At 26.7% G+C, this 25795-nt stretch overlaps 2 protein-coding genes across 2 annotated transcripts in view; both read left to right on the forward strand.

Moving 5' to 3' along the window:
- Positions 1-10343: 10343 nt before the first annotated feature.
- LOC149062943 (uncharacterized) lies at positions 10344-11128 on the forward strand (the record flags this gene model as incomplete). Its single annotated transcript, XM_089217741.1, has 1 exon — positions 10344-11128. A coding segment is annotated over exon 1 (426 nt), but the record flags the coding sequence as incomplete, so codon positions are not given.
- A 2102-nt stretch (positions 11129-13230) lies between these two features.
- LOC107166313 (long-chain fatty acid transport protein 4-like) overlaps positions 13231-25795 on the forward strand; it is a 49032-nt gene continuing 36467 nt past the window's right edge. The window contains exon 1 of the mRNA XM_015514913.2: positions 13231-13496. Within this exon, the coding sequence (XP_015370399.1) occupies positions 13479-13496 (18 nt within the window). The 5' untranslated portion in view covers positions 13231-13478. The remainder of the gene's footprint in view (positions 13497-25795) is intronic.

Here is a 25795-nt window from a genome sequence, read left to right on the forward strand (position 1 = left end):
GCAGGCGCGGATCTAGAACATATTTACGGGGGGGGGGGGGGGGCATCTTAAATAAAATTTCGGCCTAAGTCTGATAAAAACATTGTACATACCATGTAAGCTAATAGACAAATATTATTATTTAAATCCCAGTTTATCAGTACAATAAAATATATAAAATTATTAGATAATTAATAATAAAATATAACAAATATTAAAAAATGATCTCAGAACAAAATCTTGACGGCGAACGATGAAAACGGACACTGCCGAAACGCTATTGGCAAAACAATACATTTTATCGGCTGCCAAAAATAGATATAATAGAAAATTCACCAGTCAACAGGGGGGGGGGGGGGATCCGTGCCTTGAAACATGTAGAGTTTTTAAAAACTTAAAAACATTAAATTACTATTAGTGTAAATAAGAAAAACAATTTGTACCTATGTTCTACTTTTTTCTCAAACATTATATCCCATTGCATAGCTGATACAGCTTGGATAGTAGTTTGTAGTGTGGTCAGTGTAAAATTGTTTCTTGTGTAATTTTTATGAAGGTTAATAAATAGGTAATTTTTGTTGAACCAAATTAATAATATTTAATATTGAATTACAATGCTATAATATTTTGACATCAATCAAATAGTATTGGCAGAAATGTTAAATGAATGCCTGTTATGCCAGTGGTTATTCTCAGTGACCAAACAAATGGGTATAAATTACTTTATAATGACTTATAAATAAATTGAGAAATTTTTATTACATGCTAGTCTATTTTATATTCAACTGTACTTGAAATAATTTAAATTTTAAATAAGACAGATGTAATTTATGAATACAGTTTAATCCATTACTCCTATGTGAGTTTAGTATCAACAGTAAACTATCTAAGTTAAACCTAATAGGTATTCAAAAGTGACATGAAACACTGAATAATTTTATTAAGATGTGATTGTCTTTATGGTAATACTTAAGTTTGTTTGGTATTAAAATGTTTAACAAAACAAAAACAATGCATCATCACTGCTCTTAGAGTTAGTTGCATCAAAGTATTTAAAATATAGTATGACATCGTATATCAAGGGGCCCTCATCATCCACCCTATTTTTATAATTTAATCATCAGATGCATCAAAGCATCTACAAATAAGTAATGTAATGTTTAATCATATATTCTGAATACAGTACTCTGCAGTATCTTATGGTAGGCTCCTCATCTAAAAAATCAAATATGACATATGTCATATATAAATTGGGTGATCGGCGTTACTACTTAGAGTTACCTATAGTATAAACTATATTTCTTCATTTTATGTACATCTATTTTTCAATATTATAACAAGTATAATATTAATACTTTTTTTATTGGATTATTCCAAGAAGTTAAGTTTAATAACCTTGATTTGATAATGATAAATCTGAATAGCATAGGTATTACCTATGTATTAAATTATATTTTACTCATTATACATTTTTATAAATTTTTGAACAAATTAAGTAGGGACATTCACTATTCATTTTAAAGCAAGTTAATACAGAAACTATTTTTATAGGTGCAATAATTTAACATTTAATTTATATATTTATATAAACATAAATTTGTGACTTACACAACACAAAATATTTCTCACTGTTTCAATCAATTTGAATTGATTGTTCTATGATTAGAAACGTATCTGTTCCTAGAGAGTTGCATTGTTATATCATTGATAATCATTTTTTAAATGTTCACAATTTGTTTAAAAGAAAATATCGTCCACTTAAACTTTGTTATCCAATTGCGCTTAAAACCTAGTCTTATCTTTAACAATTAATCTTAGCTCAACATTTTTTTTTAAATATCATAATTACTTATTGAATACAAATTTTATCACAATTGAGAGGTGGTAATCCAAAACATACTATTGTCAATATTGACAAAATTGAGTTAGATTTCGATTCCTATGAAAAAAAAATTGATAAATTTGATTGGCCTCATCAAAATAGATTGAAAGGTTCTATTTTTTGGTAAAATTCACCATTCAAAACATACATTGCCAGTGTTATATCAAAATGCACTATTACCCATAATAAAATAATAGTCACCAATCATTGACTGTACCAATACACACTATTTCTGTAAATTAATCCATAATTACTTTTATTAAGTTATGCCAAAATATACCGTTACCCAAAATTTTGGTATAGGAAAGTAAAATAGTTATTCCAAAATGAATTAAAATCAAATTTTTAAAATTTTAATTAAGTTTCAAATCAAATGAAAATTGAATTCTAGAATGTTGAACATATTTGAATCGTCTTAAAAAGAAATACTTTATCATTAAATAATCTTAAAAAAATAAGTTATCTTCAAAATTATCTATTTATTTACAAATGGTTTGTTTTTATTGAAAATGTTGATAAACAAACGATCACTTCTCATAGAAAATCAGTATCTTGACAAAAGTATGTTTTTACCTTTCAATTAAGTACCTATGTCATGTTAGTAGGTTTGTAAAGTTATAATTAGGGCTGGGATTTCGATGCACTTTGCATTGTTTTCCAAAGTTTACTGTGCGATGCTCGTCTGGTCACAAATTTGTTTTATGTACCTACTTATGAATGAGAATAAGAAAGTTTATTTTGCATTTTTTGAGATTTTTTAGTTTTTAGGTAATTTTTTTAATTTTTTAGGGCATTTTAGAGTTATTAGAGCATTTTTTGAGTTTTTGGAAACCAAGTATGAATTTGAAATTTTATTTTAAGATTTTTACACCAACATGGTTTTTATATAAATATGAGAGATTATAAGTAGGTAGGTACTCGTAATTCGTATTATATTATTGGACAAGGTTTGAGCAAACACTATCCGTATTTCCTGTTAAATAATCTTAAGTTGGTAAAATGGACGTTATATTGTTACGTTATAACCTAACCAATATAGTTTGACGTTCAGTACGAGTTTTGTTGTCGTAAACACTATTTTATTACTCTAGTTAATTTTTTTAAGGTAATTTTTTTGGGGTTTTTTAGGGCATTAAAATCCCAGCCTTAGTTATAATACTATAGCTACTATAGCTTAACAAAGTTAGTACCTAATGTTAAGTCAGAAAAATGTCTAATGTTAAAAGTTTGTGTCAATCTTAGTGCTGGGAAAAATTCATGAAATTCAAAATCCGTAATCCGGATTCGGAGAAAAATCCAGATTTCGGATTTTGAAACATTGAATTAATATTTTTTTATGGATTCCTTATATTAAAGCCTTGATAAATACACATTTTTTTTTTGTATTGAATTAATATATTTATAGGAAAACTTTAAAAGCAAAAATATAATAACAACAACAATTATCAATATCGCAATAACATGTATTACGACCTAAACTCGATTTATACATGAAATTAGTGACAACATTTGTAAGCATCAGAATAATTTATCTAAAAAGACACTATAAATAACACCTAAATATACTTTGCTCAACGAACAGAAAAGTAAAAGTAATAATGAAAATATATACTTAATTACAAAATAATAATTTATTATAAATAAATAAATAATTAAATAATAATGATTTATAATAGTAACAATGAAAATAATACTTTTATGGTTATAATGATAATATTTTGTAAAATAATTATAAGTTGTTAATTATGCCTTAATACTTGTTTTTCAAAAATACCAATGCTGATAAATGAGACGGTGTCATTCGGTTTCATTTGGGTGTAATTATATTACCTGCTGTAAAAAATACACAAGCAATTTGAGTATTGCCACAAACAGTTGTCGAAATGTGATTTACAGATAATATTTTTGAACGAACAATTGATTGAATACGGTATTTAATTTCTTCCGAGTGTTCAAATTTTAAATTTTTGTACCTAGGATCAAGTAGACTTGCTATTTGAGATACATTCACCGGTTTTTCATTAGAATTTTTCTCAGACACACTTTCCTGTTCCACTTTTATTTTAGCCAAGTCTTTGGAAACTGTGTTTTTAAACATGGTAGTGAACATGCAGTTTGATTTGAACTCAAGTGCTTAGTGATGAGACTACCAATAAGTGGCCGAACCTAAAATATATAAACAAGTTTTTAAAGTTTTTACAATTAAACAACAAAATTAATTATTAACAAGGTTTTTGTTTATATTAAATATTTACCATAGATATAGCAATTTGTTGTTGAGAACATAATATTGTTGTAGCTAGTTGCAGTGGTTTCAATAACTTGACAAGAACTTCACATTTATCCCAATTTTCTTCTATCATTTCTAATTTTTTAGTAATTTTTGTATTAAAATATTCTCTGATGTGACTGTTAAAACAGCTGTACACAGCATAAGCAAACGCTTTAACATTGCTTGGGACAAATTCCATCTAGTGGGACAACTTTGCAAGAGTTAACTGTTTTTGACCGGTTTTTTGTAGATAAAATTACAGTGCTTTGGATCGCTCTGGTGATTGTCTAAAAGCAGCTACAATTAATGAAGCTGTTTTTAACAAACATTTTCATCGAGACCTTTCTTGAAAGCTAACTGAATTATATGTGCTGTGCATCTACTCGAATACAAATTGAATTAATCTTCTACATTTTTGACTGCGTTTGTAATGTTTGATGCGTTGTCATGGGTTATACCAGTAACCTTATTAGTTAAGTTCCATTTTTCTAAAATTTCTATAATTTCATCTTTTTGGTGGTCAGCTGTGTGGGATTCTTTAATTTCTTCAATGGATAATGTTACATTGCACAATGTCCAATTTTTATCGAAATAGTGACCAGTATATGTAATGTAAGAATCTATAGCTAGTGAACTCCATCCATCAGTAGTTAGAGCGATACCATTAATACTTTCTAGCTCATTTTTTTATATCATTTACTTTATTTTTGTACAATTGTTCTATCGGAGTATTTATTGTTTTTCGACATGGTATTTGATAATTCGGCTCAATGAAATTCATGAGATTTTTAAATCCATTATTTTCAACAAAAGAAAAAGGCTACACTAAGTACTGAGTCACTGTTAATAACTTCACTAATGCTTTGGATTATCATTTATTTGCGTTCACGGTATAATGGTTTATCTTTTGTTGTTTTTTTTATGTATATTCTAGTTTTAAACGTTTTTGAGGTAGAGTACTTTGTGATGACTCTATAGGCGTTGATGCTATATTATTATGTTCAATATATGTTGATGGATGTTTGATTACCTTGATCATTTGATGTCAAGGCTGTAGCTATCTGTTCACTATCGCTTTATTCAGCATCATCGATATTATGATACACCCTATGAAGTATAAATCGAATTAGTAAATTTATAATTTCAAATAAGTAACACTTGAACTTGAAAAGTATTCGAAACATAGGAATAAGTAGTTTAGGTAAGGGTTAAGTGTCTAGGTTCGAATTTTGATATCAAAAGTTGTAAACAATATTTTTTGCATTTTTTCAATACAAGTTTGATAATTATAAATACCAAAACTAATATTAATATTAATCAATAAAACGATTCTGAGCAGAGCATCAGTATAATATTGAAAATATAGGCAATTAATGAATTATAAAAGTTGGTATAAAAGTAAAAAAAAAAATTGGGAAAAAAAAGAAAAAGTGTGTAAAAATTGGCAATTGTCCAATGGTATCGAGCTAGGAACCTATGTTTCTTACGAGTTATCTGATTCCACTTAGCCACCACACTCATACACCTTATAAGTACGTTTTAATAGGTTTTTATAGCTATTTTAAAATAATAATATTTTTTTAATGAATTTATATTCATGTTTTTTTAATATTCTATAATACAAGTACATTAAAAATATTTGCATCTTTTCAATTATTTTAATTTATAAAATTATCACTTTTATTCTACGTCATGAAAAATGGTCTAATTATAAATTAATCAAAATTGAACTTTAGTTACCTTTTTCTGGTTGATTGTAGCGTATGTTATTCTTTTTTGTGCCAATGTTGTAATGAGTCCACAATGGTGAAGTCGATCCATTGTTCAACAATTCAAAATCACAAATTAAACACTTGGCTGAAATATTGCTCTCTGTACGTTAAAAAAACTGCCAAACATTGCTTGGTGCCATGATTTAAAATGAAGGTTACAGTGCTTAAGTACAATATCTTGTATACAGTATAAATTTTATTATTACAAAATAATTGTCAGATTTTCATGTTGTATCTTATCGCAAAAGTCTTAGTGGAAGTTCTACCAAAGTCTTAACCGACAATAGATAGATACTTAATATACCTATAGGAAAATATACATTTAATATTTTCAATCAAAAATTATAAACCAACAACTGTACATGTCAGATATTTTATTTTCATTTTTTTATTTTCTATAATACAACAGTCGAACCAAATTTAGAAATGTATAGTGTATACTGGGTAGTGAATATTTACTATTTAGTATTATTCATTTCAGTTGTACTTATTCTACAGAATAGTTCAAATTAGGACTGTATCATATAAAAACATTTTTTATTTTTTTATAACTAAAACTTAATACTGTTTTAAATACAAAATGAAGTGCAAAAATATGTATCGGTTTTACAATTTAAAAGTTCAAATAATTTTTTTATTTAAAATAGAAAATGTTTGTTTCTTTACATTAGAATTTATAACGAAAAATTTAATTTTGTGATTTAGAACACAGAAATTCACCATGTGATATAATTAAACTTACATTCATACCATTGTTAATTTGTATTTACCGGCTATCTTTATTTTATAACATTATTAAATAGTAAAATGTTTTAATTAATCTTTATAAAACATATCATATTGTGAGGTGAGAATTTATGAAGTAAAAAGTGTATGTGTAAAATTATATAAATTCAAATTTTATCAATATTTTGTATAGTAGATTTTTTTTCCTAACACAATAATTATACCTTTGGCGTGCGCACTGCGCAGGGGTTATTCAGGATATGCAGCTGCATACCCTAAAGCTCTTTGAAGGGTAAAAATCTATACTAGAAAAAAACCTTTTTTGCACAAGAAAAATAATTAGCTTGTATATTAAAATATTTGTAATGATAACATATGATTAAAAATGAAAGAAATTATATCAGACTAATGGCAATGACAACGTTTGATTCACGTATAAAATCATAATAAGATGATTGGTATGCCAACCACTGTCCGACGTATAAACATACCTATGACCGGGTGCCATTAAAATATCCAATTATTAGTTATTAATTACCAAGTATTTGCAAAATACATACTTTTTATATTTTGTCATGGTATTTGTTATAATTTTTTTTTAATTAAACAGTAAAATTTCAATATTTGTGTATTGTATAAATATATAAATTATCAGAATTTTACATGCCTAAAATAACTTTCAGGGCACGCCAATGACAGCCTTTTGAATACCATGAAAAAGAGGCCCGCAGACGCCTATGAATATACTATATTTTATTTATTTTAATTAATTAACTTATACCCAACGGGCAATTAGAAAAGGAGTATAGAGATACAATGTTAAGTACCTACTTATAATTTAGATAATAATTAACAGAAATGAATAGTTTAAAATGGACAATTTGAAGCATACAATGCATAAGGTGACTGTGATCACAAGAAAAAGAGTGGGATGGAACATAAAAAGGAGCGTGGTCTTTGGTAGGATAGTATGGAACACGGGATTGGATAATAGATAGAAGAGTAGGAGAATCAAGGGAGCTATTAAGAAGAGATGAAACAAAATTAGTAGTCGTGTGCAGGGTGGTCAATGTGCAATAGAAAAGCTGCATAAGAAAGGAATTTAATTTTAATCTTCTACTATATTTACTTTTTTATTATTATTATGATTAATTAATTAAGTAAAATATGTTTTAACTGTTAAGATACAGTATATTCATGTGAGTAAATTAGAGAATGGTATTTGTATTTCAATTGATGCAACATTGATTGTTAATAAGTAGAAGCTTTCACGCACTAAGATATATATCTTAGTCCGTAGAAGCGTTTATAACTTCCATTTCTTTTGATAAAATTACTATAAACAATAGGTTTATAACTCAGTCTTAAAAATAAGATAGAAATTATTTTGTAGACAACTTTAATTTATTTAATATTTTGTAATTTTTAAAAATTGTATAAGTAGGTCCAAACAATTTTGATTTAATACCTATCTTAAAATTATAATTTGTTTATGAGGTATTGTCGTATTGAAATATAATTATATAAATAACAGAAACTAGCAAAACTAATAAATAACAATAATGATAATGATTAATCATTTTTTATTACAAACCTCTTTTAAAATTTGGAGACCATTCTAAATTTTGTATTAATTAGGCCCTACAATGAAAATATTATTTTTATACCAATCGATGAAGCACATGTTATGAACAGTTACTTAACCCTTACTTACAATCTTTTAGTTAGGTTATTTTATAAAGCTTTCCTTCATGTGAGTGGCTTAACTTTTAAAATTACAATTTTTTTTAACAGTTGAGATTTTGAAGAAAATTCTTGAGCTTGAAAGAAATAATTATAACCATTTATAAGTACAGTGTGCCATTTCAGTTTTTTTAAGGGAGTGCACAAAATTTAAGAATCCAAGTTTTTGGACTATAGGTCAATTTTTAAAAACAAATATACTTACATAACTTTCATATATCACATATAAATTAATCAATACATTAATAACCATAGACTGTTATGATAGCCCATGAACCTTAGTATAATGTTTATTTTCAACCGGAAAATCATTTGCCATTTGGCATTTGCACACCGGCTGATAATGTGATACCTACTGATATAAAATATAAAATCAATTAACACAAGATTATAACATAATTTATGATTAATAGTGAATAACAGAGTATGTACAATTTAGATTGGTAAACTGAAGGCCTTGACAGCTTTAAGGTTTGTATCAATTAACGTTAATTGTTGACAAAATAATATTTTAAGATGCGCTGGTATAGACCATGCACTTCTTCCCCAAAAAATAACACTTCTGTCTAAATTATATTAATTAATGAAATTCAAAGTCTTATTTAATTATTTTCTTGGTTAATTTTACATTAATATACCATATCCCATACATTTCTAAGGATAGGTACTCAAGGATAATTCAATAACAATATTTTTAAAGGTTTTAATTCCGCTCTAAAGCCTATGTCGCCTAGCCCTTGAGTCGGCCAGATTCCTAGCATTGATTAGAACATTAGGTTAATTATTACTTTAGCCACATGTTAGTGATAATCAAATATTATATTTTTTTTTAAATGCAGAACAATTATGCTGAAAACTAACAAAAACCTTGACATTAAATTAATTTTTACATTAGCCACCCTGAAAGAGTTAGCTCATGCATTTTCAGTTGAAATAGACTGATTCAATCGGAATTCTTGTAGAGGAAAAGAGAGGTCCCCACCAAGTGCAATGAAATTTGTATAGTTAAAGTTAAAATATATTTAAATTTATATCATGAATAGAAAATGGTATTAAGTACATAATTTCAAGCACTTAATTTGTTTATGAATTACGACGAAATTGATTCTAGTTGGTTTTTTGGGGGATGGATCTCAAAAGTAATAAATTATTAGTACATAAAAATCAATTTTTCATTTTGTTAGAACTCAAAAACTATTAATCGTAGACACTTGACATTTTCACCAAATGTTAAGATTAACACTTTGAATACTCAATATAATTTTTAAAATATTAAAATACCTTTTTGAGTTAGAAATTTGAATTGCTTTTAGAAATCTGAAAATTTAGATTTTTTTTATCTATCTTTATTTAAAGATAAAACAATTTTTTGTTCTGTCTATGGCTTAAAAATGTTATAAATCATTTATCATAAGTTGCTAGGTGCAGTACGTATTTAAGGGTTTTCCGCCTATAGGCACTTTCCATTCGCTGCCTTCCTCCCTCCTAATCCTTGCTATAATTTAATTTTCAATTAATTACTACATACAATAAAATTCTGTCTTTATCATAAGAAATCGAACCCGCATTGAATGCGCGTGTTGCGTATGTGTAATGTGTTTAATATAGTTGTAGGTATTACATAATATAGAAAGATGATTAATTTTGAGCGAATAAAAATTAGTTGAGTTTGATTTCATCAAATGAAAAATACTTTTTATAATTTTGTAAAAAAAAATCGTTGAAATTTGCCGCCCTCCAATGTTCCCGCTCTAAGCCCTGAGTCCCTGACCTATGGTAAACGGAAAAAAAGTCCCCGGAAAAAAAGATCCGGAAAAAAAGTCCCCGGTGAAAAAGTCCCCGGTAAAAAAGTCCCATGGAAAAAAAGTTCCCGGAAAAAAAGTTCCCGGAAAAAAAGTCTCCCGTTGCAGTATAAGGGCTAGTTCACATGAGAAGCGTTAAACGCGCGTTTATAATTACTATGCAGCTGTATCATAACGCGCGTTTACAGCTTTCTGGCGCGTTACAAAGCGTTAATGCGCGTTGCCATATCTCATACGTAAATTTTCTAAACGGGCGTTTAACGCTTCTCATGTGAACTAGCCCTAAATAAAACGATATTTCCACTATACTTGTTATTTTATTTATAAAATAAATTGAGTTGACAAATCTTATCTGTAGATAGTACATGACAATTAATTGACAATAATATCTATATAGTTTGACAGTTACACACAGTACCATATACAGGTATTATTGAGGTATACCTATCATACCTATCGGCTATCCAATCTCGTATTAGTTTCGAGTTGTACGCGAGTGTAGTTTAACTAGTGTAAGTGTTTAACCATGGAACTTCTTAAATCAAACAAGGGAAATGATAAAATTGCACTAGATGGGTATACTTATACTATAAAAAAGACATGCGAAAGTATAATCCGATGGAAATGTTCCAAAAAATCGTCAATGAAATGTCCAGCTATATTAATCACTGATTTGAAAATTACAAAAATCATACGATTTGAAGAAGAACACTGTCATAGTGCTAATAAAGGTGCAATAGGAGCTATGAAAATCAAACAGCAGATAAAGGAATGTTCACTTCAGACTTGTAACAATCCAGGACAAATTTTTGCCCAAGCTATACAAAGTGTACCAAAGGAGGTATTAATTGAATTACCATCCGAGGATTCAATAAAAAGAAGTATTCGTAATCAAAGAAGCAGTTCAAACCCAAAAAAACCAAATAGTCTACAAGAACTTGTTATTGAAGGTAATTTTTTATATTTTTTAAATAATATTATACGACATATTTTATTAAATTTTAAATTATTTTACGAGAGGAATATATCTTATATATCTAAATAAATGTATTTTTATATTTTTTAATTAATATTATTAAAGATGTTTAAGATATTGAATTATTATAATATTTTGTACCTATTTAATTTAGTTGTTTGTTAATTATCTTCAGCAAAATATAAATTTAAATCTTAACTTAATTTAAATCAAATATTAATTTGGGGACTTTTTTTCCGTGGGACTTTTTTTCCGTGGGACTTTTTTACCGGGGACTTTTTCACCGGGGACTTTTTTTCCGAATCTTTTTTTCCAGGGACTTTTTTTCCTACATTCCTGACCTATAGGGCCTGTGCCTAAATACGTCTCTGGCTAGGTGCTAGGTGTTACTTATACATTTTAAATAAATGTTTTTTTAATATTTACAATATTTATCTTTGTTAAATTACTGTCAGTCGTAGCAATAGGTTAATAAGTAAAAATAATTTGCATTTACATTATATACATACTTCATATATTACAAATATTATTACACTATTTAAAAAAACAAAAATGAATGAATCTACTATATTTACAGTATTACTGCCATCACCAGTAGAAAAATAAATAACTATTAAATTACGGTGCATTCCATCTCTGCTTGGATTCAATCTTTCTATGTGAAGATTTATTGTTGAATTTAATTTTAACTCATCCTCCACAGTGACCTATTCAAAACGAGTAACATTTGTAACTATAATTATATCGCTGTATTACAAAACGACTTCTTTGGTTTTTTCGATTTAAGTTGATAACATTTTGGTTTTTCATAAAAAAAAACTTGATAGTGTAATACAGGTAGGTAGGTACAAAGTTTATTATATTCGTAATTTTATAATTTGTCCTTTAAGCAGTTTCATAATATCATAAATACATGGTGTTGCTTCTTTTATAATAAGCATATGAAGTTCAAATCATGTTAACTCGTCAAAATCACCAAAATATATTATTTAATTTGGTGAAACTATCTAATATAATGTGTATATTTAATATTACTATTAAAAAATACATATTATAAATACATGTTATAAAAATTTCAAAAGTTGCATCTCAGTTTTAAATTCAATACTTAAAGAACTAGTATTAACTAGTATTAACTAATATTCAACTTCAAAGATTCGTTTTTTAAATTTATTTTTAATTTTAGTGGTAATTGTGAAACAATTATAGCAAATGTATGTTTTAACGACTTTTGATTAAATCAATATATTTTATTTAAAATAAAAATATACTTTTAAGAACTCCTATAGTTATTGTTATGTATTGGAATAATTAAATGAAATATATTTCTTAAATTATACTAGATTATTAATTTTATTGAAAAAAGATCACAATGCAGTAAGTTGTAGAATTAAAAAGTAATTTAATTTATAAACTCTTTGAAGTAAAACAATGTATATATTATATACATTATACATATAGTAAAGCGGTTGCTTACTTGACCATTATTTTTATTTTTTAATTGGTTAGAAATATTTTGTTTCTTATATTGGCTGACATTAATTAATATTAGTTTTCTTTGAATACAATTACTGTACATTTCTTCATATTAATCAAACATTTTTTTTTTTAGTTTAGTTAAATATATTTGCACTTATAATTTATAATAATAAATAAATTGTAAATATTGATATTTATATAATCACGCCATAGATGGACATTACTTGTGTACATTTATGTTAAGAAACCTACAATGTGATAGAAGCTTAAGATTGTATAAACTATAAATCCTGAAACAACATACCTATCTCTTTATTCTAATTTCTTATACATAAATCGTTAAAAGCATTAAATAGGTATGCACTAGAGTGTTTTTATCAACTTTTAGTTGTCTATATCGGTCAATATGATGTTTCAAATTCCATTTTGTTATTCTTCTCGAAGGTGATTTTAAACATAACGTGTTAAATACATACTACATACTCCCTCCTCGAATCGTATTCCTCAAACCCGTTACTGGTTGTATTCCCCTCTTTAATTTGATCGAGTAGAACACATGGTGAACTAGCTACTGTCATCTTGCCAGTGAAGAGAGACCTGCTCCATCAGGATCTCGTTTTTTTCTTGTAGTGTTAGTGTTTTTCTGTTTGGCCTAAATAATATGTTTTGATATTTTTAATCACTATAAATGTCGAAAACAATGAATATAATTATTATTTAATAATAATAAAGTTGTATTTATGGCGAGCACTTGGGTAATTTACGAAAAATGAATTTCGACCGTTAACATTAACTCCTAGTAATTTTTATTCTGAGTAATTCTTTTTTAATTGAGCGAGTTATAAGTATGAAAACTACTGATAAGGTAAGAACAAATCAAACTAAATACAACTATTTTATATATATGTGTATACATTTTAACGGTGTTGATATACCTATATAATTTTGTATTATAAGTATTATTTATTCTGACGATTTAGATTTAATTCATAAACTTTATTTCAAGCTATTAGTACTTAGTAGTATTACCTATGTTCTTATATTAGATTAAAATTGTTACTGAATATCAGAATAATATAATTATCATTATAATAGGTGGTCTAGGGATTATGTTTATATATTATTCGAATTTATAAGCAAGTATGAGAACAATAAAATTCACAAACATTTTTAATTTTAAACTGTTAATCGCTTGGTTCGAAATTAAAATATTAAAAAAATCGCATCGAGGTTTCCTAGAGAATAATCTTGCATTTCAGCTTGATAGCAAAGTAATTCACTCCGATATTAAAAACAACAGAGTAAAATGGATTTTATACGTAAAATTTTGCTGTTTTTCGTTAGTAAGGTGGAGATAATGCACGTGATGGGTATATAATATAACGTCCGACAATTGTAAACAATTTAAAACTTTTTAATTTTAAAAACAATAGACGCAACAGTTGTTTAAAGTTTTAGTTTTAAATAGGTAAACGTAAACGTAAAAGTTGAATTATGATTTAATTCTAAAAATGTGAAATAATTTTTTTGTGCAAAAGCCTTGCTTAATATAGGTTCGTAGTATCATAAAATACTGTTTTCGGTTTTATTTTAGAAATGTTATTTTATTTGTTTAAATTGTTGATGCGTAAGGGTGGAATAATTGTAAGACATTATAATGGCCGTTTGGCTTTTCGTATCACATAAATTGCATTTACTAATAGATAGAAAAGTTATTGAAATATTTGAAACTGTAATTATTATTATTGATTTCAGATTATATTTTAAAAGTTAATTTATTTATAATTTTATAACATTTGAATATAATTAGCAAATAGCAACCCTCTCCTTTACCCTTGGTTTACTAAAATGGATTCTGCTGTATTGCTGGGTTTTCCAGCTAAACGTCATTGAATTATTATTATCATTGTTATTAATATTACTATACTATTTTTATTATTACATGATTTACTTATTTTCCTATGAAAAATTGTTAGGCCTTGAGCATGTATTATGATTTTAATAATTAAATAAAATCACGTCCAGATACATATCATGTATAACGTTTTCTTTTAGAAAAAAAAAAGAAAAGTACCTATTATCATTTAAATATTACATAGATATTAAACCAGGATTTTGTTTTGAGAAGTATTTCCATATAAAATATTCTTTATGCACTTTTCAATAGTTATAAATATAGTTCTCCTATCAATTCTTAAAATATATGATTATTTGGTTAATTATTATACTCTACTCGCATAAGAATAACATTTAATGTTATGTTCAGCACAAGGTTATGACTTGCGTGTAGTCATTCTTGTATTGTGTTTTGTGTGTAACATATTATATACTCTATCATTCAGGTATTCGTCGTTTTAACAGATGCGTTTATATGGTTATACATTGCGTGCTTAATAACTGTATTTGTATGCTGTTTGTTAAGGTTTTAAAAAAATTGTCGTGTGCACATGATTTACATCTTATGACTGTAAGGACAAAAGTATAGTCCATATCTTAGATTGAAATGTATATTATTATAATTGAGTGTTTATATATGGTTAATAACATATTCTTTGTTTATGTACGTCTGTCTGTACGTTCATTCAACAATATTATCACCAGATTTGATAGATATCGAACTCAAATAACCTTGTCGTGATATTAAGTTTTCTGTTTTGCCAAAAGTGGCACGTTATTGATACGTTGTACAACTACCTATGTAGGTATAGGTAGTTAGTTAGTTATTAACAATATTAGATCAGTTAAAAAAATATGATCACGTTTTTAATAAGTACCTATGAAGTATTACGTGTACAAACTGTATAAATAGAGATAGCTGTAATTTTCAGAAATTAAGAAAATATATATGCGTTAGTAAATTTTAGGTAGCTTATTATTCTCAGTTTTTGTTTATTGTAGGTAGGTATGCAATATGTTTAATATTCAATATTAAAATACAATTTAAAAAAAGTATGTAGGTAATACTGTAGAAGTGTATACGTTATTTGAATAGGTACCTACTTTGATTTAACCATCAATCAAACCCGTAGCAAATAGCAATGCAGATTATATTGTATTAAACTATTTTCGCACTAATTATAAAGTAAACTAAATTTGCGAGGTGTTACTTGTGCAAACACAAACGTATACATAACTATATTATATTATTATTTATCGAAATTGCTTAACCTATTATATAGATTTATAGTTGACGGCGCCAAATTAGAATATTGCGCTAAACAAAATATGTTCAAATCTATCCACGCCCGTGTTTTTATATGGCAAAATAATTAACTGATTTATGCAACCACTAAAAATTAATTGTAAGCATAAAACTTTGAATACAATTCTCTTGTTAAGATTAATAAATTGATTGCAATGAAAGGAAAAAAGGAAAAAATGTTTTTTTGCCATTAACCTGTTTGTTAAATGAGTCACTATAAAATTGAAATATTAAAATAAAAAAATGTGTTATTAAATAATTACTGCAATATTCTATATTATAAAAATAAAAATAATTATTATTTATTTTGTAAAGAGAATCAAGAAAAACACAGTGAACAACCATAATATAAATATTTTGTAAGATTGAAAAAATGTAATGGGAAATAGTCATATTTTGTTAATGACGTCTATTTGGGTGAAGAATATCGATTAAAGACAATTTAGGTATAATTGTCGGGTAAAAATAAGTTTGGGATGGTCGTTAGAAAACCATTTGTGATTCGTATATAAAGTATTTAATTGTTACTTATAAATGTATGGCAAAATAGTTTTTTTTTTTAAATAGATGTTTCATCGAATAGCTAGTAGTAAGTATGCTTCAAAAATTCGGACGAACAATTTCATATGATATATATGAATATATATACTATATGTCTATATGTAATATGTATTATATACTTATACGACATCACCGATGGTTGGTTTTGATATTACATCCGTGTATTCTTCTTGTAATCGTCATTATTTATTAAATTACAATTAGGTAGTAAAGATGAAAACTAAATCAAGACGATTTAAAAAAAAGTATAATTTGTACCTATATAGTGATACAAATAAGTTATATACAAATTATTATGTTTTATCAGGTAATACAAAATTTGACTATCCATGTTAATTATTTAAGTAAAATATAGTACTTACTGATGTTCTGTAGTGTTCTATTGTTTTATTTCTATTATTCGAAAATATGGATTATAGAAATAATATACCATTATACAGATTACATAGGTATATCTACAGGTACATTATTATTAGTGTCTTTTAAATAATATAATTTTATGATTTTTTAGTAGTTGTAATATTACATCAATGTTTATATTTATTAAAATTATTTTTTGAAAATTTAGTTTCATCATATTTTTAAATTAATACTTAAACAAATAATCAGTAAATTGACGAACGAAAAGTTATTTCATTAATTATTAATACTATATTACTATTCTACCTATACAGGGATTGTCATGTACATCTTTATTTTTCCCTTTAAGAGGACGCTACACCCGCATGTGTTGTCTCCGTCTTACAAGTGCGTAACATTGCAAAAACTGTTTCGCGCGGGAAAGAACCAGAAAGACTACAGTTATAACTATGAAACGAAACCTTTCGACGAAAATTTCACCACATAATAAAGAGAACATTTACTGTGCAACGTTGTTTTCAATTTTTCGATATCACAAATAGAAAAAAAAGTTCTTATTGTTTCAAAATTCATTATTTTTGCGTTTTTCAAAATCGAATAACTTTTTTTCAGTTCTAATATCAAAAAAATAAAAACAACGTTGCACAGTCGAAATTCCCTTTTATCTGTGGTGAGAATTTCGTTTTTTAGTTATGACTGTAGTCATAAGCGTGCGTAGGTATTCTTGGCAGGGGAGGCAATACCTTAGCTAAGGAGGTCCAGACTCTAATCCCCCCACCCGATTTTCCCCAATTGGTAGGTATAATATTATATTTTGGTGTAGAGGAAAATCTCGCAGGGGAGGCAGCCGCCTCCCCTGCCTCCCCCGTGCGCACGCTTATGATTGTAGTCTTCTCGGTTCTTTCCCGCGCTAAACAGTTTTTGCAATGTTACGTACTTGTAAGACGGAGACAACACATCCGGGTGTAGCGTCCTCTTAATAATACTTATTTAAATTCTGATTTTTAGAATTTTTAAGCATAGCTCTTGATATTTTTTGTGCTAGGTACTTGAAGAGTGTTCTATACAAACTTCTATCTTTCAAATGTGAATCCACCTTTTTTACTGTTAACTATTTAGTGTGTAATTTTCTTGAAAATTTTGATGTATCTAAATAAAAATTCTAATTAGTAGTTTTTGAGTTAGTAAAATGTTTTTATTAATTATGATAATCCTTAAATATAATTTTACAAAAAATATAAGCTATATAATATTTGATGCTGTACTAGCAGTATTCATTATACTTAGATCATTTTAATAAATTATTTATATTGATAAATTAATAGTAATTAATAACATTTTAAAATCATCAAAGCCCTCATCATATCTACTTACACATTATCGTAGCGGCGTAGAAATATGTATATACTATAATGTACAAAGTTATAGAACTCAAATACCTACTACTTGTTCGAGTTTTGATTTAGATACATGAAAATTCTCAAAAAAAGATATTATTTGACTAACAATTTAAAGTGAAAAAGTGAGGCTTCTATTTGAAAAACAGAAGTTTATATTATAAGATCATCCTTAAGTGGTATACAAAATCTCAAATATATTTGAAATTATGGTTTTCAAGTGTGTTTAAGAATTTCAAAATCAGAATTTTAATATAATGTAAAAAATTAAGCATAAAAATAGAGTGAGTGTGTATAAAAAATGCACTCGGTTTATTGGTAAATTTGTATTAGATACTTAATAATTTATTTTATTATTTATAAATTCAAAATATGAAATTATCATTAAATGTATTAACACATACCCCAGGAGATCAATTCAAAATTGTAGTTAATATATACAGCAAGAATTCAATATAATTATATTTTCTTCTCCTTGTTGGTTACGCTTTTTTTTAAATTTTATAAAATAATGAATAAAAATAAGTTGGGCTTGCCTAAAAACCGTATATTATTCATTTGAAAATTCAAAACTCTGTAACTAATTTGTTATAACTTGTAGTTTAAATATAACGGCTGTTACATATTAATATATGTTATAGGTACGTAGTCTTGTGGCAATAACACTATACTATCAAAATGAGTCTCACGTATTAATACTACAATTATAATTATGACCATCGTTTCATTTCTTATGAATTAAAACAGTCTTTATTTGTCGTGAGTATTTATATCACAACATTCACAATTCTAGTTTAGTCACTTTTAATATACGACTTATAAACGATTGACGAAATAATTATATAATTTTTGCAATAAAGTTCCTCTTGATCTCAAATTGCAACAAAGGTTCCAGTATGTATATTGTATATACAACATATATTATAATGAATTATTTATGTCATTATACATAATAAACAAATATATAATAATATACAAGTTGGTACAAGTATAACTACAATGAATTATATTTATTGTATTAATTAATTAATTACCTATGTATTACGCTTCAATTTAGGTACATAAATTACACAGTACCTACCTAGGTTAGTAATTAACTAGTTAGTACCAACTTTTTAGTCATAGACCTTAATTCATTTTTATTTATTAATAATATCAATTAATGTAATTTAGTTTTACTCACATTTTGTATTTTATTCGTATAAACTGATTATATAGTACACTTTAAGTTCTTACTGCTCAGGTACAAAACTTATAAATTATTTAACCATGCTAACAGTCTATAGAAACTAAAAGTAAACAGATATTTCAATAAAATTCTTTTAATTGTATTATAGAAGATATTAATAAATACAAATTTAATGTTAGTATGGAATTCAAAAATTATATAATTTTTTTGGAATTCTCAAATTAAAATTTTTTGTGTTATTTGAAAAACAGAAATTTATATCTCCGCAGAATACTCTTTAAGTACCTAATAGGTACAGGAAATGATGAGAATTTGAATAAATTTATTATTAAATGAAAAATTTGAGGTGAACATGCGTCGTGAATCTTCCGTGTACATATAGGTTACGGGTAATTTGGAATTTCTTAGAGTCCATATTATATTTTGGGTTCTTATGTCTTAAAATATAAATATTTAGTTTTCTAGAACATTTTTAATTCAAACATTAAATGCATTAAGTTTTTTACATTTTTCTTAATTCCATCTATATTTATATGCATTAATGTAGCCAATGTAGGAACTGAATTGTTTTATTTTCCACTGTAACTAGGTTTCACATCTTTTACTTTCAGGTACATTATTATTCCAAATATGAAAATAATTATATTACTTATAGTTTTCCAACATGACAATATCACTGTCATATTATTTTATCACCCATTGCGTTATTCGACCGCTTATATATATATATTTATATATACTTATGTATACCACAGATATACTGCAGTATAGTGTGGACTATTAAATACAATTTTTGTATTACATTACTCAGAAACTTCGGGAGTTATGGCAACATAGATTGTGTTATAAGTGCTTCAGCATTGCAAACTTGCACAATGCGTGTGAGTGTGACCTTTTATAATATAGTCACACGCGTCTACATTTAAATATTGCATTCGGAGGTGACGCTTTCTCCCAAACAAATATTGACCCAACATATTGTCTCCTATTATTTATTTTTGTTTCCCAAACGCGTCTGTCAATATCTTACATCAATAATCCTACATAATCATATTATAACTAATAATATGAGTGTATTTACTATTTACTGATGGCGATGAGCAAATGGTACTCCAGTACCAGGCGCGGATCCAGAAAAATTTAACAGGGGTGCTCAAAAAAATTGTTACACCTTACTATTTATTTAAATATTACCATTTACTATTTGATTTATTAGTGCTAACTTTTTTTCCATAATAATTGTTATCGGTGCTTTCCGCCGTCGACGCGTGTCGTTATACATACGAGTATACTTCGAAAACAACAATAATAGTTATTATTGTCGTATGTGACGGTGATAACGAAAAGCACCAATATTATTATTATTATTATTTTTATTTTGAAAAATAACAATAATTTAATTTATAACATAAATTTATTTTGTTGGTGGCTAGGGGGGTAGGACAGGGGGTGCCCGAGCACCCATAGCCCCCCCCCTGAATCCACGCATGACCAGTACACTCCGCGAACGCCAGTTTATGCCACCATTATCGTACTTGTATGAATTTGCAGTTTTACACCGTTCCTACGGTAAATAAACTATAGAATAAATTTATATTATTTAGCTACATAAGAGTTCGTTAAATATGAAGAGCAATATTTGAATATTTCGGTTAAACAACACACCATATAAGCATATAACAAATTAATATTTGTGATTAATTCGCGCTATTATAAATATTACGCCTCGTAAATAGTTCTGACTGCTTAAGTACTATATACACCAAGTATATAGGTACTTTTCTGACTCATTGTACGTAATACATATAGAAATGTTGATAGAAGTCATATAGGTGTACAGAACGAGTTTGAAATATAAGGTACAACGGCAGTAAAAATTATTTTCAATGGTTGTTACATGTATTATAAAAATATTAAAGCTACGATATTTTCTGAACTTAAAAATTATTAGCCTATTTTAGGGACAGAGGTAGAAAATAATAATAGTATCTGTGTGTTTTTTGGTTGTATATGTATATTGTATTGTGCTAGGCTTTTGGATTGGCTAACACATTAACCATCATGGTTATATAAGTTATGTAAAATATGATGGTATAGGTAATATGTTTCTATCAAAATTCGTATCCTTGATTTTAAGTATATCTAAGTATCTAATTTATGTATCTATCTCTTTAATAGAGTATACTTATCTTGATTACTGTTGATAAGATAGAAAAACCTTATAAAAATATAAAATCTGAAGGTTAATTTGACGTTTGTTTTACTCACGGAAACGTCATTCCATCATCGGCGTAGATTAAATCATATAATCATTTTATACGCCATGTCATTTTAACGGATTTTAAGATTATTATTGTTATAATGTAATGTAGGACATATTTTATTGAAGAAGGCCGACATTATTTTTAAAACAACATAGTTAATAAATTATGGTCAATGCATAAAAATTATGAATAGCAGAGTACATGACACATGTAAAACAGCATGCATACATCGTCCTGCTAATCGTTTTACTAAAAAAACATGACTTAATAGTTTTTAAAAGCTTCTGTTTTGATTTTTTGCTATATTCATTAATAATGGTTATAAACTGACGAATCTACATATTATTATTATTTTTTTTTTAAACTATTTAGATTTATTTACGAATTTTAGTTCTTAATTTCCATTAGTGTGTTTGATATCTATTTGTTTTAAAAATGGTATTATTTTGTTTGTATTTTTATTTGAAGTCCTAAGATTTCGTGTAGTTTTTTTGTTCTTTATCAGAGTGTTGAATATATATTTTATTTTAAGTTGATTTCTGAAAATTGGAAAAGTTGGAGGTCTTACCAAGTATCCATGTCTTAGCTTTGTTTGATCAATTTTTGAAACGATTTTTAGACTGGTTGATGTGCTTAGAGAGTCACTGAGGTTTAAAAATGTATCTTATATGTTTGAAATATATTATATTGATTTTAAAATAGCATTGAAAACTTAATTCATAAATAAATATAAATAACATAACGTGTAGGTACAAGTATAAATTAATAATGAATTAGGTAGTAAAATAGGTATAATCATCAAATTTGATTTAATTTTTCCTGTAGTGATAATTTTAATTAGACTCTCAATGTTAGGCGTCTATATAGAAGTGCACAATATAATATATTGTTCCTATACAGTTGTGTTGCTATATAATGTACTAATTGTTTTAATTATACGTGTTTATTCTTTTTTTCTTACGTATTTTTTTTAAATTCAACCTACGGAAACAGGTCGTTAGGTGATGGTTATTAGTATGTTTTTTTATAGTATAGGAAGTGTGTGGTATATTCAGAACACGTGTATATGGTCTCAGGATATATTACTAAAAACACGGATGATCACCCATCCGGGAACTAACGATACCAGTCGATGCTCGACATCAGCATAAGTTAAAGACTGCGGCCAACGACTGTGAATTACTAGGCTCCTTTATTACGTATTGTTGAGTATACCTATAGTGGTTTTCAACATCCAATTATTTAATGTTCTCAAATCTTAAAAAACCAAATTCTTTACAAGTGTCATATAAATGAAAAATCTTTTGCATTTGAAAAGTAAAGAGAAAGAGTACATAATATGTTTTAGCTCCATCTATAATATTATGACGCAGCAAAAACCACATATGGAATGATGTGTTATACATAATGATTATGCAATACGATTCATTGTGCAAAAAATGACTAGGTACTGATAGATCAGCATTTGACAGTAAAGCCGTGTGAAACCAATGACTAAGAGGATAAACGATAATTTCATCGTACAATTTTACAAAAATATGTTTCGTACCTACCCAAATTTTGTAGGAATTTGTGGAGAACAGTAGACACATAGGTGACAGATTAGGTGTGTAGACGATTAAGATAAATGCGTCCATACTTACGCATATGGCATATGTCTATGTTTTTAATTAATATAGTTAAGTCTAAGTTATATACTTGTTCAAGTGAATTCGAAGATTATTTTAATTTAAATAAGTTAATTACAGCTAACAGGACTTAAACAATAAGCGCAATCTGGTTTTAAAATTATTTATGTTATATATGTATATATGCATGTAAGATAGATAATAACTGTGCGCAATAGAATATTTAACCGAAGTTATAACTAACTATACATATAATATATTTCTGCTCACTTTTTGTTATAATTTTTGTTTTTAAACTTTTTACGGTTGATAACAAATTATATTAGGTATAATAAATCCAATAAATATTACATTTTTACAAAATAGAATGATTTCAATTCAAAATGAATGGTCTTAACTATTTTTATTTTCAAATATGTGACATTTCCCATTTTAGTAGACTTAAAAAAAATTATGGTACCCACATGTAGAAAGCTGAAGGAGTGATAATAACCATAAATTCTATTCCTACATAAAATAATTATTTGAAATGTTATGGAATAATTCTCAATAGCATGTTAGAAAATAGACCAATAACAATGCATCAATTATCGTCATAAAGATCATAATTATGTGTACAAAACAAATAAATGAATATATTTTTTTTAGAAATTTGAACTTTGAAGTCATATAGGTACTAAACAATTATTACTTATATTGGTGCTTCTAAAAAAAAACTTTGCAATACTATAGGTATATGTCCAACTATTATAGTTATGTTACTATTAATACATTTTTACATTTTAAAAGTTGAATCTAATGCCAACCAAAATCAGACTATATTATCCATACATTTGGATAAATCCTTATCCAAATAAATCATTTCGCATTAAATACTGTTTCAATAGGTACCTGTAGTCTTTAGATTAATTTTTGAATTATTTAAATCAAAAATTCCATTCAAAAGATATTACGAAGTCGAAAATTTCAATCTCAACAAAACACTAATATGTAAATATTAGGGCTGTTCAATTTATTTCGATTATTTTTTCTCATCAAAAAATAATTTTTATAAAATGCAATTAACTTCAAATAATAGAAATTCAATAATAGGTAATCAATCAAATGAATGTCTGATTAATTAAATAATCGAATTTTTTAAATGATCAAGCCGATTAAATGCTATTATGATGATTTGAATGACATTTTGTTTTCAGCACTTTGAGAATTTTGTATTATTATTTTCTATAATTTATATTGTTATAGTTATTGTTTAGTCTTTTTAACTTTAAAATGCTCCTAAACTAATAAGTTATTCTTACAAATATACTCAGTCTCAGATTATACTTGAAATTTATAATGTTTTCAATTTATACTAATAATGTAGATTAACTATTTAAATCAGTGTTATTATGATGTTCAAGTCCAATGATTCGGAATCTAATAAAAATAGTATAACACTGAACATCTACATCTACATATCATTCTGCAAATCTTGTAGAAGTTAAGGAACAATAATTTATATATGATAAAAAATTTTGATTAATTGGTAAATCAGTCATAAAAAAAAAATGATTTTCGGTTTATCGTAATCATCGATTAAACGTGAAATTAGTATTCGAGTAGTAAAAATAATAATTGAATATCCCAAAGGAAAGTGATCGTCGCCTCATCTGGCAAAGATGATTTTGTTAATCATAATAGTTATACAATATGTAGCCAATGGTTAATCTAATTACAGTTATTTCCGATTTACGTCTTAAAATGACATCTCGTTGAAAACAAACAACGCAGCACAACTCAACCTGTGGTCAGAAAATATATTAGTACCGAAAATCTATGGCACATTTCACTGGCGCCTTTGACTGTAGTTGCAGCGCAGGGCTACAATTATAAAGATAATAAAATATATAGTGACAATTATAGGACATAATATTACGTAGGTAATGATTTGCTTGGCAGACCATCATTGTATTACCATCATTGTACAATGATAAATCTAAAGTCTAACACACAAAATATAATAATATGGCCAGTAGTGATCTCAAACCATACAGAAGCTTATATCACTGTAATCTTACTACATACTATGACTCACAATGTCGATGCGTATTTTGTTTTTTGTACGACTCATTGTACAGTTAATTCTATTCAGAGAAAGTAGTTATAATAATAGAACGGTTGGTACTTGGTGTTCGTAGTTTGAAATAAAACCTAAAAGTACTTATTATTATCATCCTCTATGGCTATTCAGTGCTTGCCTATAATTTATATATATATATATAGTACGTAGGTAACACCATACTGAATTTCATAAGCAGTTCTTTGAATTATATAGATAATGATTATTTCTATATTGCTGATTAATTTGGACCAAACTATTGGTACTTATATATTTTTTTCTATGCTTTAAAATCTAAAGTTTTGTTATAAAAACACATTGAGAGCTCAAACATTATAATATTATGTACATATATGTATTGTAGGTTCTATAAAAATACGAACAGTTTACTATTTACTGTCTATAGTAGGTACTTTTAATATATTATGTAAACACGTTATTTTATGTTTCAAAATTCCGGAA

The sequence above is a fragment of the Diuraphis noxia genome, unplaced genomic scaffold, assembly GCF_037042655.1.
Source record: "Diuraphis noxia isolate RWA-SAM2 unplaced genomic scaffold, SU_Dnox_SAM2 contig0001, whole genome shotgun sequence".
Taxonomy (NCBI): Eukaryota; Metazoa; Arthropoda; class Insecta; order Hemiptera; family Aphididae; genus Diuraphis; species Diuraphis noxia.